This window comes from Gigantopelta aegis, chromosome 10 (genome assembly GCF_016097555.1).
Source record: "Gigantopelta aegis isolate Gae_Host chromosome 10, Gae_host_genome, whole genome shotgun sequence".
Lineage (NCBI taxonomy): Eukaryota > Metazoa > Mollusca > Gastropoda > Neomphalida > Peltospiridae > Gigantopelta > Gigantopelta aegis.
The window spans coordinates 38,902,547-38,921,067 of record NC_054708.1 but is presented as its reverse complement, the minus strand read 5'-3'; the positions used below and the strand labels follow the sequence as shown (position 1 = coordinate 38,921,067).

At 38.5% G+C, this 18,521-nt stretch overlaps 1 protein-coding gene across 1 annotated transcript; it reads left to right on the top strand.

The window, feature by feature from the left end:
* The first annotated feature begins 3,669 nt into the window (after positions 1-3,669).
* LOC121382655 (kelch-like protein 24) lies at positions 3,670-18,313 on the top strand. Its single transcript, XM_041512189.1, has 2 exons — positions 3,670-3,949; positions 16,280-18,313. The coding sequence occupies exon 2, from the start codon at positions 16,294-16,296 to the stop codon at positions 18,016-18,018; it is 1,725 nt and encodes a 574-aa protein (XP_041368123.1). The 5' UTR covers positions 3,670-3,949; positions 16,280-16,293; the 3' UTR covers positions 18,019-18,313.
* Positions 18,314-18,521: the final 208 nt, after the last annotated feature.

Sequence of the window (18,521 nt, the reverse complement as noted above, 5' to 3'; positions counted from 1 at the left end):
GTAGCACAAGACAGACATTATCTCAATTAGATATATCTGTATTTTTGTCTGGTTCAGAAATATAAATGTTAAGTCGGCTTATACATCATACCAACCTTTTTGTACCTGATATTGAGGGGCAAACTAAGGGGTCAGCCTATCTACCGAATCAGCTAATACAAAGAAAGAAAGAAAGAAGTGTTTTATTTAACGACGCACTCAACACATTTTATTTACGGTTATATGGCGTCAGACATATGGTTAAGGACCACACAGATTTTGAGAGGAAACCCGCTGTCGCCACTACATGGGCTACTCTTCCGATTGGCAGCAAGGGATCTTTTATTTGCGCTTCCCACAGGTAGGATAGCACAAACCATGGCCTTTGTTGAACCAGTTATGGATCACTGGTCGGTGCAAGTGGTTTACACCTACCCATTGAGCCTTGCTGAGCACTCACTCAGGGTTTGGAGTCGGTATCTGGATTAAAAATCCCATGCCTCGACTGGGATCCGAACCCAGTACCTACCAGCCTGTAGACCGATGGCCTGCCACGACGCCACCGAGGCCGGTACCAGCTAATACAAAGACAAAACTACATATATGTGTTTTTCTGATTTCTGTATTCCACGAGTGTATTTCCTGCAGGAAACTCTGATGCCACAGCAGTGGCGGATCTAGAAAATAATAAGAGGGGGTGGCTGGATTGGGATGGAGTGAACTGGTGGGGGCTGAGCCATGGCGAAGGTTCCTGGGGCAAAGCCCCCTGAACTTTCCGCATTGTGGACATTTTAGAGCCTTATTTCACTTATTTCCGGGAATCTAATTCCTAATTAATAATTCCGTAAAATTGAAAAAAGAAAATTGGCCAAAATTGTAAGGTATATTAGCTGTGGGGAATGGTATATGATAATAGTGAATTAATTGGGCAATCTAATTAAAATTAGCTCTACTATTACATGTGGATCTAACACCAGCCAGTTGGAGCTCATGTCCACCAATCAAATCCTTACTTGCAGAATCCTGCCAGTGATTTAAAAATAATTTGAAAACATTCCGAATTATCCTGAGGGTATACGATATGTTTCATGTGAATTACTAATGCCTTATTTAGACCAGTAGAACTAATTTTAATCGGATTGCTAACAACACTGCGTAGTCCCCAATGTCCAGGTAACATTTCGTCTGTAAATAATAATTTAAATATTGACCAATCACACTTCGCCTTTTATAACGTTATTTGGGAGCATACAAATTCTAAAAATATCGGGCGAGTCTATTTTAGTGGCCACAGTGCAGCGAACCATACCAATACGTACGGGGTGGGTTATCAGTCTTCAATTTTACATTCGGAATGTTTTCAAATTATTTTTAAATCACTGGCAGGATTCTGCAAGTAAGGTTTTGATTGGTGGACATGAGCTCCAACTGGCTGGTGTTAGATCCACATGTAATAGTGGAGCTAATTTTAATTAGATTGTTAATTGGGCAAACATTACAACCGGTAGTTCAGTATTACAGTAGTTTTTATGACCACCAAAGATCTTGAAGGACGATTGGGGTCAGAAGTGAAATTTGAAAGTTGACGGGTTTGTTTTTTATCAGTAGTGGGTGATACCACCACGATGTGTCAGATATTCATTCAGTCGACGAGGCATACTACGTATGTGTCTCCCAATGGCCATTTGAGGGAATCTGTTCCACTCCTCTTGCAGCGCCAGGCCAAGTTCCGCTAACGTGGTCGGCGGTCTTTGACGCTGACGCACACGTCTCCCTATCATGTCCCAGACGTGTTCAATGGGGGAAAGGTCTGGGCTCATTGCTGGCCATGGCATTCGATAGATGTTGTGCTGCTGGAAGTGAGCATTGACGATTCGTGCACGGTGAGCACAGGCATTGTCATCCAGGAAAACAAAACGTCGACCCACACGCCTAGCAAACGGGACGACAAAGGGTGTCAGTATGTTGTCCCGGTAGTACTGCCCAGTGACCCTTCCTTGCACAATGTCAGTTACAGTGATACCACCCCACACCATAACCGATCCACCTCATATCGGTCATGAAATCGCATTGTGACGTTGGCGTGCCGTTCATTTCGTCGTCGTCAGACCGACCACGCCTGTCAAGGAACTCCAAAGTGAATAGGGACTCATCTGAAAACATGACACGTGACCAGCGACGAATACCCCAGTTCTGACGCTCCCTACACCATTCACGTCTGTGGGCAATGTGACGATTTGTCAAGGTAGGCACAACCCGGGGCCGTCGAGAATGAAGATGGGCTGCATAAAGACGATTTCTAATCGTCTGACCCGTAACTCGGACACCAGTAGCCTGATGAAGGTTTGCAACAATTTGATTTGCAGTTTGACCTCGATTTCTTAGAGCCTGGTTACGGATGAATCGATCCTGTACTCCTGTCGTTGACCTGGGATGACCTGAACGGGGTCGATCGTCAACATTTTTGGTTTGTTGGTACCTATTCCAGAGTCTGCTAATCACGGACTTCGAAACATTGAAGGTGTTGGCCACTTCACACTGACTTCTGTCCGTTTGCAGCATGTCAATAGCCCGTAGATGCCCATCGCGTTGTATACGCCGCATCGCAAATTCAAACAATAAAAATTACTAAAAACAAAACAATAACAACTGTATGATCAACAGAATGAAAAAGATCGACAGAAATAATGTTCCACAGTGATTAGACCTTCCTGGAAATTGTCAAAATCGAGAATGACACCCCACGTACGTGTACGGGGAAACTGCGTGATGCACGTGTAAACTATGGAATGTGTTTCGGTGTGTTGACAAACAGACCTGAACGTGCTTTACTAGGATGTCTGTGGTTAAAACGTATGTTCGGTCTAATAGTTGATATTAACATTAATATTTTAGGTTCCCCTACTTTTTTTGAAGAGTATATAGAAAACGATTTAATGTTGTCCTTACCGATGAAAGCCATATTCGGTTCAATTGTACACCTGATTGACAACAGGGCGATGCATATTATTTTTGCAAACGGAATGCCCAGGAAGGGAGGGGGTGGCTAGCCACCCTATTCACCCCTCCCCCCCCCCCCCCCACCCCCACCCCCTTGGATCCGCCACTGCATTATATAGGATATGTCGGAACTAGTTAACTAAATCTGTTGTTTTCCTCTTCCATGTACACAGAAGTATACAAAAATAGTTTAAAAGATTTGAAAAACCGCATTTTCTCAGAAATAAGAGAATATTGACCAAAAAATGGCCCAGATTTTAAGCGTGGGTCCAAAATACCCCTAATTCTTTCATGGCGCAGATTTCAACACCGTTATTAAAAACATCAACATTTTTTTCAAAATCGGCATAGATTTGGCATCTAAGAAACCTCATTCTATAAACTACATATAATAGGGCATTCAAAAATACCCTCAGATCTTTTGGACCTTTCAGGTTAAATAAACACCCCTACCCCTAGCTCTTAGAATAGTCTAGAAACAGCCGTATTCGGTTTAGTGTCCGTCTTCTTCTTTTTTTGTTTAGTATCTCTGTTGTTTGCTGTGCAGACGTTTGTGTGGGACACAATCGATATAGTGATATAGTTTGATCCCAGCAGCAGGTGAACTAAGTTAAATGCAGATGTCGATTAAGCCAGCAAGTATTGACTTGGACAGATTTTGTTGACATTTGTTGTTACCTTGACGACTGCGCCTTGTTTTTAACGCCGTGTGATTGCTACGCGTCATTTGAAAATAGCGTTTTCTGTCTGTTAATCAAGGAAATCTTCTTCCACGTTAAATATAAAAAAATGTCAGTAGAAGAACATATATTGTAACCATATAGTCCGATCGTTTTCGTGGTAAACGCGATCAATCATGTTGTTTCCAACAATTGATTGCTGTTCTGACGATATAACAAACCAAGAGATTGTTGGATGGTGTGTAAATAATTCAGCGAGGAAAACAAACATCCAAGAACTAATACATGTGGTAAGTTATTCATAGATGTACACATGATTCAGTAGTACCCAACTATAACTATAGTATTCAATGCACGTACTATGCCATGGTTAAATAAATATTAATTCATACATGAAATCCATGTTTTAAATATAGTTGTTACTAATATGGTACAAGTAACAAGTCATAAATTATTAAACGGAACATACCATTGACGTTACTGGTATGTTAGGGAGTCGTTCAACAATTACATAACGCAAAATTGGGATTTTTACACCCCTCTCCATGTAACGAGATGACTACCCCCCCCCCCCCTTTAAAAATACGTAACACAACAGTAACAATAACAACAATAATATAATAACTAGCCTCTCTCTCTCTCTCTCTCTCTCTCTCTCTCTCTCTCTCTCTCTCTCTCTCTCTCTCTCTCTCTCTCTCTCAATTATTCTTACATACACGGCCACACACACACACACAAGATCGATCAATTTGAATAGGAATATTGCATACGTTTGTTCATTAAAATGACAAGTAAAATTAAATATCAAGTCTTGTATAGTTTAGTAGTTTATGCTATCATTGCCTAATTTATATTCTGTAAAAAAAAAATGGATAGTATTGTGCAATGTTGCCCATTTTATCAAATGTGAAAAAAAATAGAAAAAGTTAAAAAATATATATATCAAAACCGTCGCATGTAAGTCATGAGCTGTTTTATGAAAGTGCCAAATTGAAGCCATTTCTTTTTGCAGTTGTCAAAAGAAGTGTTCGGCGCATTTACCGATTTCATAATTTGTTTTCAAACTGCCATGTGTTGTGTGTTGTTTTATTTGTAATGGATGGTGGACGTAGACTAAGGATAAAGCGCCTTCCAGATGCGCGGTCTGCCTATATCTGGGATCGATCGCCATCGGTGGGCTCATTGGGCTATTTCTTGTTCCAGCCAGTTCAACACAACTGGTATATCAAAGGCCGTGGTATGTGCTACCCTGTCTTTATTTTACTCATTTGTAGTACAGTTTCTGCTGTGCCCCCTACTTGTGGTCCAAACCATTCACTTTGTTGTGCTCTATTACATTGTGTATCCCAAACACATAGCCTACACACGCACACTTGACATATCGTTACTATGGGCCTGAGCAGGTCATATCTTTAGCAAGGCCTAAACAATAAGCCTAACTCACTTTCAATAAAGTTACTTACATGGTGTTTTTTTTTTTTTAAACTGAGCCCATCATTGAACAAATGGAGGAAACAGTTGGAGGTCGTTTTTTTTTTTCTCTCTGTTTGTTTGTTTAACGACATCACTAGAGCATACTGATTAATTAATCGATGATTTTGAACAATATTTTTTTAAAGAAAACCCACTACATTTTTCCAGTAGCAGCAAAGAATATATCATAAATTACTTTTCCAAGTATAGGACAGCACATACCATGACATTTGACAAACCAGTTGTAGAGCACTGGATGGGACGGGAAAAGCATCCCAGGCCTGTCTAACAATCGTAACAGAATTTACTACGGTGGGTTTTTGTTTGAGTGACTGCACAGCCAGGATTTTGAATTGTGCAAGGGAACTCACATTGGGGAGGGGCCAACCACACTGTCTATAAGTTGTGTTATGGGGCCACAGAAAAATATAAAAGGTGGAGTGGGGAAGGACAAGTGTGAGGGAGAGGCCACGACCCTCCCTTTGGCTATATATATATATATAAAATATGGCTAAGCCAGTCGCCTGTGCTTAGGCGATGGTGGAAACAAAGCGGAAGTTTGCAGGGAAATCCTGAGGTTAGATCTACCTGTCGCAGCTAAATATAGTCTGGCACGTGCTATCCTGCTTGGGGTTGCACACCAGCATTACACCCTCCATCCATTTCAAAGCAAATATTACCTCAGAATAAGTAGTGTCATAAACAGCATAATATCACAACGAATAAGTGACAACCACCTTTTCAAGCTGTGGTCACTTGTCGAGTGGCATTTAAAAAATCGAAACAGGTTGACCACAAAATGGTCTAGTTATCCACCCCTAAGCTAGAGCACATTCTCATTTAGCACCTTTGCAGCCATTTCCATGTGACTGCATTCCACACTTAGAAATGCTGTTACTTAATAATAACAATAATAACAATAACAAATAATTTACAAAAACTGGGTTATTTAAATATTATAACGGTCAACAGCGTTGAAAATTAGCAGTCGCCCAGTCGCCCGTGGCAACCTTTATTGGCAAAGGGGGACTAAGAATTTTACAAAGGTAATCCGTTTAGCGACCATCAATTATGGCGAGTATGATACTAGTTAAAAAAGAAACACTGTTACTGACTCGAATATGACAAAACACACTACAGATCTGGCACAAGAAGACAGAACATGCTATATATTTTGACAGCGCCAAAATAATGTATTAAGTTGTAAACCCATATTATTTTAAATAACATTTTATTGGGGTAAAAGTTTCAGTGTAAATTAAAACTTTTTTATTTTACAAATTACCATGAAACTCCATGGGTTAAGGCAATTGATTGAACATCCAAGTTAATCTGAATGACAAAACCGTAATACATGATTATGGCCGTATCTCTGCACAAAGCAGGGTCGAATGGGTATGATTCCATGGATCTCTATCTAGTGTCTCGTCTGTAGGAGAACAGCCACTCCCCAGGGAATAATTTTCTGGGAATTTCACCCCTCTTGCATCGCCACAGTTTATTCCATCCCTCTTGCATCGCCACAAAAAGGATTGCCACTCCCAGACTAGTTGACTAAAGAGCATGCAGTTCTACCTTTAGTCTCTTTGTACTGCATTATATTTTCCTTCAGAGACAATGTATTAAAAATGAGATTGAATATGTATAATGTAATGGCACTTTGTAAAGTAACTTTTTTAAAATTTATACTGGATTTCGTTTTCAATTTATTTTTATTTGAGTTGGTATGGGTTTAAAACTTAATAACATGTTTTTTATATAAATTTTAAATTTATTCTTTATTCATAGGTTTTGATTTTGGCTCTTCGGTTAAATTTCAATGTGCTAACTGGAGGGCTAGTTGAATTTTAGAAGGGCCAGTAAGATATTTCTTCAGCTGGCCCTGCTGGCGACCATGGTTTTCATGTTAATTTTCAAGCCTGGGTCAACCTACCACGGATCTTCAAAAGAAAAGTTCGAAAGAAGCTTCTATCAATTTTTTATTTTTATTTTTTAATGAAGAACTATTTCCTAAGCCGGACTATATTAAGCTGCTACAGCTACTAATGACACGACAAATGGTGGCATGGTGTGGTGCCTTGAGACATTGAGCATTTTGGTATCGTGGCCTCAAAACCGCGGAGTTGTCATAATTTTGTTACGTGCGCACGGCTGTAACCATGCAGTGGATAGTACAGCTGTTTTCTGTCACAGCTTATAACCATGCTCATCAAACCGGGTCCTGGCCTTTAAAGGCTAAACTCAAATATGAGTATACGGTTATATGTGTGTGTGTGGGTGTGTGGGGTTTTTTTTTTTTTCCCAAGTATTATTGTTATTTGTAAATTAAGTTCTGTCAAGATTTGGCTGAAATGTGGTAGTTGGTTAGGTGACAATATGTGCCTGTATGTTGGTTAGGGGGTGGGAGTAATTATTGATGTAATTAGATAACACAAGTAAGTCTGAGTAATAATTAAGTGACAGTGTGTGCATGTATACTGAACAAAAAAAGAAACTTCCGATTTGTACATATAGTATTTGTTGTGTTAAAGAATTCATTGTGTAATGAAATTATATAGGTTATTTTGCACTGTTAATCGTCGACAACGTGAAATTCAATTTGCACGTGCATGCATGGTTCGACATGTCCCGTGTAGTATTCGGTCAATTTGTTTTACTTGTCTTAATGACATTGTTGTCAAGTGAACGAAAACCTTTAAAAATTTGTTAAACAAATTAACGTTTTTTACATTGTAGCATTTTTAGTATACCAAGAATACCCAATAATTTACGCGAACGGGCGACTGGCATGCTTGATGCTGGCATGTCGACAGAAGACGTTGCAAGGCATGTTGGGAGTTCTAGTCGAGCGTCGCTCATCACGTCATTCCTCTGTTCCATAACAACGCCAACATCTCGATTTTTCAGCACGATAATGCCACCTCTCATACAGCTGGAGACACTGTAATTTTTTTTAGGACAAATAACATTGATTTCATTGATGACTGGCCCGCTAAAAGTCCTGATCTCAACCCCATCGAGCATGTCTGGGATAGTCTGGACAGACGATTGAGGCGTTGTCCCAACCCACCCGCTAACGTCAACGAACTTCGTCAAGCGCTCATTCAGGAATGGAACAATATTCCACAGGCAGAAATCAACACTTTAGTCAATTCTATGCGCCTGCGATGCACTGCAGTGGTCAATTCAAGAGGTGGTCATACCCGTTATTAAGTGGGTTTTTTTTTTTTTAACCCCTACAACACTTGGTCAAAATTTCTCCCAGTTTCTGTTAACCTATGGCCATGATTTTTGCACCAAACGATGCATCATGGAACACTCTTTAAACGCATATATAATAATTTTCCCCCGGTTTGTTTTCATCAAGTTATGTTCAAGCAAAGTTAGCGGAAGTTTCTTATTTTGTTCAGTATATGTGTGTGTATGTATGTGGGTTGTGGAGATGGGTAATTATTGCTGTAATTAAATAACATAAATATGTCTCAGTAATATACAGCTATTATAGCTTGATAATCTGTCATTATCGCTTGCGGTTATATTTATTATTATTATTATTAGGTTCCCAAGCTAATTGGCCAGGTGAAATATCTTGAGATTGCAGATTTAATTTCTACTGCCTATCTACAAAAAAGTTTCAAAATATTGAATTAATCCAATGCGTATCTTCGGAGGAATAGGGATTTCCAATGTTGACCCTGGCCTGTTTTTAGAAAAAATAATAATTTCTAAAACCCGAAAATCAGTGTAACTAGAGAAGTTTTTAACTTACACAAATGCTGTTTTCACTGTTATAATCTACCCATTAGAGCGCAATAAACTGTTGATTTACGTTTGTTTTATTTTAGAAATTTTTAAGATAGATTTTGCAAATGAAAATTGCACATATTTGTGCAGTTTGTATCTTTCAATCTATGAAAGTGACAGAAATTGAATTTATATGTTAGGATTACTCATTCACTGCTTTATTATCATGTGAAATATCAAACACGTCAAGCATGAATTGTTGGCATGACAAGATAAAAGAAAAACACTACCAGCAAAAACAAATACAATTTATTGCCAAAATGCAGCTGCAGATAGCCTTAGCTGGGTGCGAGTGCGAACATTTTTAACATGCTCATATACCATTAGAGTTTTGAGCATGTCCGTCCCGGGGCCTGTCTCTGGATAGCCAGTGACTTGCTTCGGGACAGAAAATAAAAACAATTAAGGGGAAAATTTTGATGCGCATCTCTAATTAATATAATTAATAAAGAAAATTATATACATTAAATTTGGTCGCTAGATTAGATCGGGCGGTCAAAAAGAAATTAGATAGATAGATAACTAGTTTAAAAACGCCCATTCAGAGTCCGATCTCCGATACGATCGGTGGCCAGACTTGGGATGGGGGGGGAGGTGTGTGTGTGTGTGTGTGTGTGTGTGTGTGTGTGTGTGTGTGTGTGTGTGTGTGAAAATGGACATGAATTGACTGCTCGGCCAAATATTTATATAATTTGGAGCATTTTAGAAGGACAGTCCAAAAATAAATAAGAGAAAGAAGAGAGGATCGGACTATTTAATAATATTTGTTTTAAAAAGAAGTAATTTCTACATAAAATTTTGAACGAAGGTTTAAATATTTAAAGTCCGATCTATATGTCCATGTGAGTGGCCTCGTTAAGGCCGTTAGGGTGCGGAGGTTGAGCCTATGGCGAGCCGAGGAGCGGTGTCACACTCGTCGACGGGAGCAGATGTCGATTCGTGGCCAAGTTCTCAATGACGACTTCGTAGCCGGCGCCACAGATCGTCTTGGTGATTCTATGAATGGTGTGGCTATCCATGTCTGTCAGTAGAATCGCTTGGCGGTACGTCTTCTGGCGCCGGTGGTCACGACGAGTCCCGTCTTGTTCTCTTGCAGCCTGAGTGTGTGGAGCTCATAGTGGCATCCATCTGGTAGTGGTTTCCAGTCCTGATTGGAGAACCTGCCCCTCAGCTTCCCCGTATCTGTAGTGTCTCCCTGCACGAAGTCGTGGTACTGTGTCTTCAGTTTTCCCAGGGCTAAGTGCCAGTCGTCCTTGCGTGCAGGGGGGTTCGGTTGTCGGACTGGCTGGACTGTAGGAGATGACGCTTTCCTCTTTCCAGCCGCCCTCGCACCAACAACAGCGACATGCGGCTCAACGGGAGCAGTCTGTATAGTCGACCGCTGCACCGGAGCAGGCATGGAAGTAGACTTCACGGGAGGCGGCGGCGACTGGGCCATGGCGGTGTTCAGCAAGTCGCTCGTTATGTCCGAGGTCATTTTGGCCGGTGGCGTCTTCGTCCTCTTCGGCAGAGTCGTTGGGAGTGGCGACGCAGAAGGGACCGCCGCTGACAGTTGAGCCGCCCGCTTTGGTCCCCCTTGAGCCGCCCCTGGCACACGTTCCTTCTTCCTTCCTCCTCTTCTGCTCCTCTTCTTGGTATCCGCGTCCCCGTACACCAGTCACGGTCGCCCGTGACCCGGTGTACGCAACACGGAACTCCAATAACATTCCAAAGCTTGCCTAAGTCCCCCCAGGTGGGGGGGGGGGGGGGGGGCAGGCAAGTCGAGAGCACACGGCGACACGTCAAGTAGCATTGCGATCTAGCAGCGGAAAAAATAGCCTTAGCTGGAGACAAAAATAGAGTTTGTCATCGAGGTCAGTTCAAGTCAGGCCATAGGGTTTAACCTGCACACTTGGAGCAAGGTGTTGTAGCAAGCAGATGACAACGTACGTCGGCTCCTTCGTCCAAGATAGAAAAGGGATGGGGGTTGGAGAAGGACCGCCCATGCTGAGCAAGTGCAAGAGAGTACAAGCAGCCCGACCAGGCTCTGTATTGTTGTTTGTAAATTAAGTTCTGGGCCGATTTGATTGAAATTTGGTAAATGGTTAGGTTACAGTATGTGTGTGTATATGGGTTGGATAATTATTGCTACAATTAAATAACATATAAATATGTCTGAGTAATGTACAGCCATTAGAGCTTGGGAATCTGTTATTACCGCTTGCAGTTATATTATTATTATTATTATTATTATTGTCGTCTCTGTAGTGTCATCATGTAAGAACAGTTCTGGGCCGATTGAGCTGAAATTTGGTATGTAGTTGGGTACTTCTGGGGGATTGATTGTATACGTTATGTGTATTGGCCTCAATCTCGAATTTGGTAGTATTTTGATTTAAAAATTTAAAATTTAAAAATTAATTTTTTTTTGTGCAATTTGTTTGGTCATTTTGTAAGAAACATTCTGGGCCCATACAGCTGAAATGTAGTACGCAGTTAGGCCGACTAGGGGGATTGCTTGTATTAAAAAATGATGTGTATAGGTTATGTGTATTGGCCATAACGAGATTTTCGGATTGTATGTCAATTTCTATAACACTTACAGGTAAAATCTTTTGAAATTCTATATTTAATTTCTACTGCCCATCTACATCAAAGTGTCAAATTCTTGAACTACTTCGATGCTTCCTTCCGGAAGAATTGGGATTTCTAATGTTATGTCCAGACCCATTCAGGCAGGGTTTTTTTCATTTTTAAAACTCCAAAGTGAGTTTAAGTTGAGAAGTTGTCAAGTTATAACAATAATATTGTAAATTTACATTTAATTATTTTTTTTTGTATATTTAAATCTATGAAGGTGACAAAAATAAAATGTTTAGTTTAGGATTAGTCATTTACTGCTTTATTAACATGGAAAATGTTATTTATTAATATGGCAAGACAAAATAAAATATTACCTAAATAGAATCTGCATGCATGGTTGCTGTTACTATGTACTCTTAAAGGGTGTATACTACCAAATCAAATGCCACAGACGACAATAATAACGTATGGCTAAAACTCCTACCTGCAGTGTATCAATTGACATAAACACCATGGATATAAATACTACCACCCGTCATACTTAAAGTAAATCAGAAAAAATTAGGGGTCAAACTGCTCATTTCTGAGATAACAGGTAGTATCTATGACTACCCTAGTTCCACACAAAATTCAAGTACTTTTTTTTTTACAGGTACCCCATGCATGTTTCAAGTGCAAGACTACTTAACACAGTGGTACTAGATGAAACAAAATTGCATTTTTTTATTACCCAGATGAAACTATTATTTTTTACAACCAACACACTCACATTTATCACCAATCACAGGATTTGTGGTATTCACTTCTCTATCAAAAGTTGGGTGCACCTCGAACTTTGACCCAGCTGGAAGTTATTTGTTTTAGTACTACCTATACTGATAACATACATTTTTCAAAAAGAGTCCAGCTTTGTGTCTTTATGACAACCAGGATCTGGTGTATTAATTCTAAACATAAACTGACAACCTCACTGAAACCATTGTTTCTACAGTGCAACCTAATATAATGTACACCTCAAAAGACATATATATTTGCATACAGTTTTGTACAAATGCAATATGTAGTATTAAACAACAAAATGTTTTAAAATAAAACTCCTGAAGATATTTACTGTCAGTTGGGTGTGTACTCAGGTATATATGTAGAGACAACAAAGATAGTCAGAGTACCTCTACCCCTTTAAAGAATTCCATTAAAACACATGCACTTGATTGACCCCTAGATTATGAAGACCTTAACAGGCACATCAAAGAAATATCAGTATTAAAAAAAATTACACTGTCTGAGGAAAGAAACACCAACGTGACTGTACCTTTATGAAGTAATGACTTAATGTCTTGAACATTAGTGTTGGGAAGAAATTCTGTGTGCTGGGTGTGGGTGTCTTCAAGTTACCAGGTGTGAGAATTTCATATCCATCGGCCATGCTGATTTTCATAATGAACCATCAAAACCATTGGCAGCTACCAATATTCCTGACTATATTTTATTTATAGCCTACTGTAGTTGGGGGTTTTAATAGTTGTGATATGTGGAATTATCATGCAGCTTTCACACATTTATTTTTGATTAATTACTGAAAAAACCCACCTATTTTAAAATGACATAATTACCCGAACATCTATTTTCTTGCATTATTTTCTAATCCAGATGAATACAATATGTATATTGGATGTACTCCTACAGTCTGTAATCCAGCATTTTATTTAGCTAGTAACATTGGGTAATACAGCTTTAACAATAAAATAAATTATCAACTTAATCCAAGGCAAATAATCAAATCTGAAAACATTGGTTCTGAATCTAGTAAAATAAGTGATTATTAGAAACAAAATTGATCTGGGGATCTAAATATATGTTTAACAAGCTTATTGTTATGTATAAATAAGAACAGAATTTAAGGCACAATTATTAGTGACAACAAGTTTAATTATGTTTTTGGTAAAGTTTTTCTTCAAATTTACTTTAAATTTTGCATAAAACTACAAATTTGTCTAACATATAACTTAGCACCCTATAAATATCTCAAAATCAAGTTCTTTACAAATTTTGAGTTTTCAGAATTTCATACATGAAAAATTAACTATGTTAATGGCAACTAAAGACATTAACCCACTATTGGCACATGCTATTTTTAATATAAAAATAAATTGCTATTAAAATCTTAGTTCAGGTTGCCTATATATAATACCATATTTAAGAGCAGTTGTTTATGGCAAGTCAAATACCATGTAAAAAGAAATTGTTGAAATCTTTACAGTATGAATTATAGGCCAAAACCAACTACTCCTCAGCCATGTACAGTGATTATTGTCAAGGGCAAGGTCATTGTGAACTTGCATGGTCGAATGGAGGCTAATTAATCAACCAGTATAATTTAATTATATAAAACGACAAAATCATAATATTTTTTTATTATGCACTGAATATGTGCTATAGGGTGTATATACATTGTACTACCAAATCAAATCCCATAGATGACAGTAGTAACATTTATGGCTAAAACTCCTCGCACTTTGACCCAGCCGGAAGTTATTTGGTTTAGTACTACCTAAAGCAGCTATGTCACAGTTTTTTTATGTGTGTTTTTTTAAAAGTGTTATTTCTGTTTCTTAAAACAAAACACACATTATGGGCCAATTTAAGTTTGGTAGTTGGTTAGGAGAGAGTGTGTGTAGGCCCTATGTGTGTGTTGGCGGGGGGGGGGGGGGGGGGGGGGGGGGGGGGGCAGTAAATGATTAATCCTAACATATACATTTTATTTTGGTCAACTTCATAGATTTAAATATACAAACAGTGCAAAAAATTTATATCTTTCATTTGGAGAATTTATCTGGAAAAAACCCCGGCCTTGGTGGCGTCGTGGTTAGGCCATCAGTCTACAGGCTGGTAGGTACTGGGTTCAGATCCCATTCGAGGCATGAGATTTTTAATCCAGATACCGACTTCAAACCCTGAGTGAGTGCTCCACAAGGCTCAATGGGTAGGTGTAAAACCACTTGCACTGACCAGTGATCCATAACTGGTTCAACAAAGGCCATGGTTTGTGCTATCCTGCCTGTGGGAAGCGCACATAAAAGATCCCTTGCTGCCTGTCGTAAAATAGTAGCATATGTGGCGACAACGGGTTTCCTCTAAAAAAAAGTGTCAGAATGACCATATATTTGACGTCCAATAGCCAAATCTATGATAGATAAAAAGATCAATGTGCTCTAGTGGTGTCGTTAAATAAAACAAACTACTTTTTTATCTGAAAAAGTTCAAAAATGACAAAAAAATGTAAATCAACAGTTTATTGCACTCTAATGGGTAGATTATAACAGTGAAAACAACATTTGTGTAAGTTAAAAACTTCTCTAGTAGCACTGATTTTCAGGTTTTAGAAATATATTTTTTTCTCCAAAAACAGGCCGGGGTCAACATTAAAAATCCCTATTCCTCTGAAAGTAGGCATTGGATTAATTCAATTTTTTGTAAATAGGCAGTAGAAATTAAATCTACAATTTCAATTTATTTCACCTGTCAGTTTCACTGAAACTGCCCTACAAATATAAATTATACACAATTCGCAATAGAGGCCAATACACATGACCTACATGTATACACGGCAACCAAATTTCAGCTACATGTCTATGGGCCCAGAATGTTTCTTACAAAATGACAAAATAGACAGCACAAAAATATTTTAATACAAAATACTACAAAATTTGTGACTGAGGCCAATACACATAACCAATACATGCTTTTTTTTTTTAATACAATCAATCACCCGAAGTACCCAAGTATCTACCAAACTGCAGCTAAATCAGCCCTGAATTGTTCTTACAAGATGACATAACAAACGACAAAAAAAAAAATATATATATATATAACCGCAAATGGTAATGATGGATTCCAAAGCTACATGTATAATAGCTGTATATTACTCAGACATACTTATACCTTATTCAATATTGCAAAATATGAAACTAGTGTAATGTTATTTGTTGAAATGCAATCAGTTTTAATCGATTTAGTATAGCCCGTTTCAGAAATGTCTGGATTAAAACAAATTAATTGTAATTGTTTTTGTTGTTTTGGTTTTTTTTTGTCTATAACATGCAGATATCCTGTTGACATTCATCATGGTTGTTTGTAAATAGAAGCCGATCATCTTAATACTAATATAGTTTTTAGGTTTTCAATCTAGTGATTTCATCTAATAATAATAATAATGATAATAATAATAATAATAATAATAAAATAAAATAAATATTGGTTAAAATTTTGATTAGGCCTGTAAGTCATGGTCTTTTGTAGTTTTACTTTATTCAAGTAACTTGAAACCAATGGGTCTACAGAGGCAACCAGTGCACCACGACTAGCATATCAAAGGCCATGGTATGTACTACCCTGTCTGTGGGATGGTGCATATAAAAGATCCCTTGCTGCTAATCGAAAAGATTAGCCCATGAAGTGGCGACAGCGGGTTTCCTCTCTTAAAATCTGTGGTCGTTAACCATATATATATATATAACCGTAAATAAAAGGTATTGAGTGTGTCATTAAATAAAGCATTTCCTTCTTTTATGGTCTGTTGAAATTAAATATACTGTGCAGTGTGTATACATAATATGCATACCAACAACTTACACTGGACTTTTAAACATCAGTATTTTGCATCAGACTAGAATGTGTGGAGGTTTTGGTTAATATTATATGTTCACTGTTCACATGAATTCATCTGCTACCCATTATGTTATTACTCACACTAGCTTGTAATGCTTTTTTTTCTGTTTCAGTAGTTTGTTTGTGAATGACTAATATGGCGTCTGACACATTCGCGCACCAAATGATGGAGAACATCCACCGAATGTACAAAGAGCAACGGCATACAGACATCGAAGTGAAGGTCAAGGATACAACGTTTGAATGCCACAAACTTGTTTTGGCAGCAATGTCACCATATTTCGATGCTATGTTTTATTCTGGAATGATTGAATGTACGGACAATGTTGTACGGCTGCAGAACTTGTCAGCAAGTACATTCGAAAGTGTTCTGTCGTTTTTATATTTGGGAAAATGTCATATTCATACCGAAAATGTTGAGGACCTTCTAAAAGCATCAGCTATGTTTCAAATTGGCATGCTTACACAAATGTGTGAACTGTTTTTGGTGAATCATGTAGATCCAGAAAACTGCATTGCAATGTGGAAATTGGCGTCCATGCACCGATGTAAAATTCTTGAACATACATCTTTCTCATTCATCTTAAGTAACATTCAAGACATTATGAACACAGATAATTTTAACCGCTTAGATAAAGACGAATTACTGTTGATTATTTCTCATGATGAGCTTAATGTTGCAAATGAAGAAATAGTATGTGATGCTATTTTTACCTGGTATAAATCTGATGATGTAGCAAGAAAATCTGATTTCGAAGATCTCTTTGAACATCTTCGTCTGCCTTTAGTTAGTTCTGAATACCTTGTCAATAATGTAGACTCCCTGGAGGTAGTCACCAGCAGTAAGAAGTGTCAAGAAATCGTCAAAGAAGCAATAAGCTACCACATGCTTCCTGCACGACGCCATGAAATAGTTTCTCCAAGGGTCATTTACAGAAAACATGCACTACACGAAGAGGTACTTGTAGTACTTGGTGGCTACTCTCAATCAGGTCAGAAAGTCATCGACGTTCTTGGATACAGTTTCCGCCAGGAAAAGTGGTTTATTTTGTGTCCTCTGATCTACAAACTTGGTCGAGAATACGCTTGTTGTGTATATGGAAATGATATTTACGTATCTGGCGGTTCACAGAGACTGCAGAGTCTTGTTAGGTTCTCTGCAGAGTACAACCAGTGGCAAAGGTGCGCGTCAATGGCTCAAGGTCGCAGAAGGCATGCTATGGTAGCAGTGGGAGAGTCTCTCTTTGTTATTGGAGGATATGATGACAAAACGAATGATGAGCTGAAAAGGACACTGATTGATATCGAAGAATATAACATCAGCACAAGCTGTTGGTATACAGTGGGTACTTTGGTAAAACCTGTGCGGTCTATGTCATCTGCTGTTTCCAAAGAAAAGATATTGATATTTGGTGGACTTCTTCGTGGTGAACACGAAACTGCAGCTATCCAGTCGTATGATACTCGTACACAGAGCTGCACAATAGTGGGAGATCTTCCATTGTGCTGTAAACTCACAAGGAGTGTGACATTTGACAAAAGAATACTCATATTTTGTACTGACGGAACAGTAATTGAAGTAACCACTGATTTAAAATTTAGAGTTTTCGCCAAAATTGCCAACTTCACTCGGAGACGGTTTGGAGTGATCGTACATGACCAGATGGTTTTAATACTCGGTGGAGAATCGGGAGAAAAGGTGCTGAGAGATATCCTCATGTTCAACCCTGAAAGCAAAACTGTTGTCTCACACACAAACCTACAAATGGCTCCTGCTCGTGCTAACTTTGGATGTGCAAAAATAGTGATGAAGAAGAGAAACCTGACAATGGAATGGCTGGAAGACTCTTGACAGTGTGTTAACGTGTATAGGTTCCCTTTGACTCTTGATGGAGTATCAACATGTATAGGTTCCCTTTGACAAGAGTATCAACGTATATAAGTTCCTTTTGACTCTTGATGAAGTATTCACGTGTATAGATTTCCTTTGACCCTTGATGAAGTATTCATGTGTATAGGTTCCCTTTGACCCTTGATGGCATATTCACGTGTATAGGTTCCCTTTGACTCTTGACAGGGTATCAACGTGTATAGGTTCCCTTTGACTCTTGATGGAGTATTCACGTGTATAAATTCACTTATCCCCCTCCTAGTTTTTAATTATTATTTATTTTGGTTTCACCATCATGTGCATGAATATAATCACTGTGATAAGGCCAACAGGGAATAAAGGGGAATAAAGAAAAAAATATTGCATCCATGATCAGAGATAATTAGCCTCCCAGGCCACTGTTTACCATTGTCAATGACATGTTTTTTGAGGCATTCAATTATTTTTGGTCAAGATGCAGAATT

Coding starts and splice junctions, on each gene's coding strand:
- LOC121382655 (XM_041512189.1), top strand. CDS start 16,294: ATGACTAATATGGCGTCTGACACATTCGCGCACCAAATGATGGAGAAC.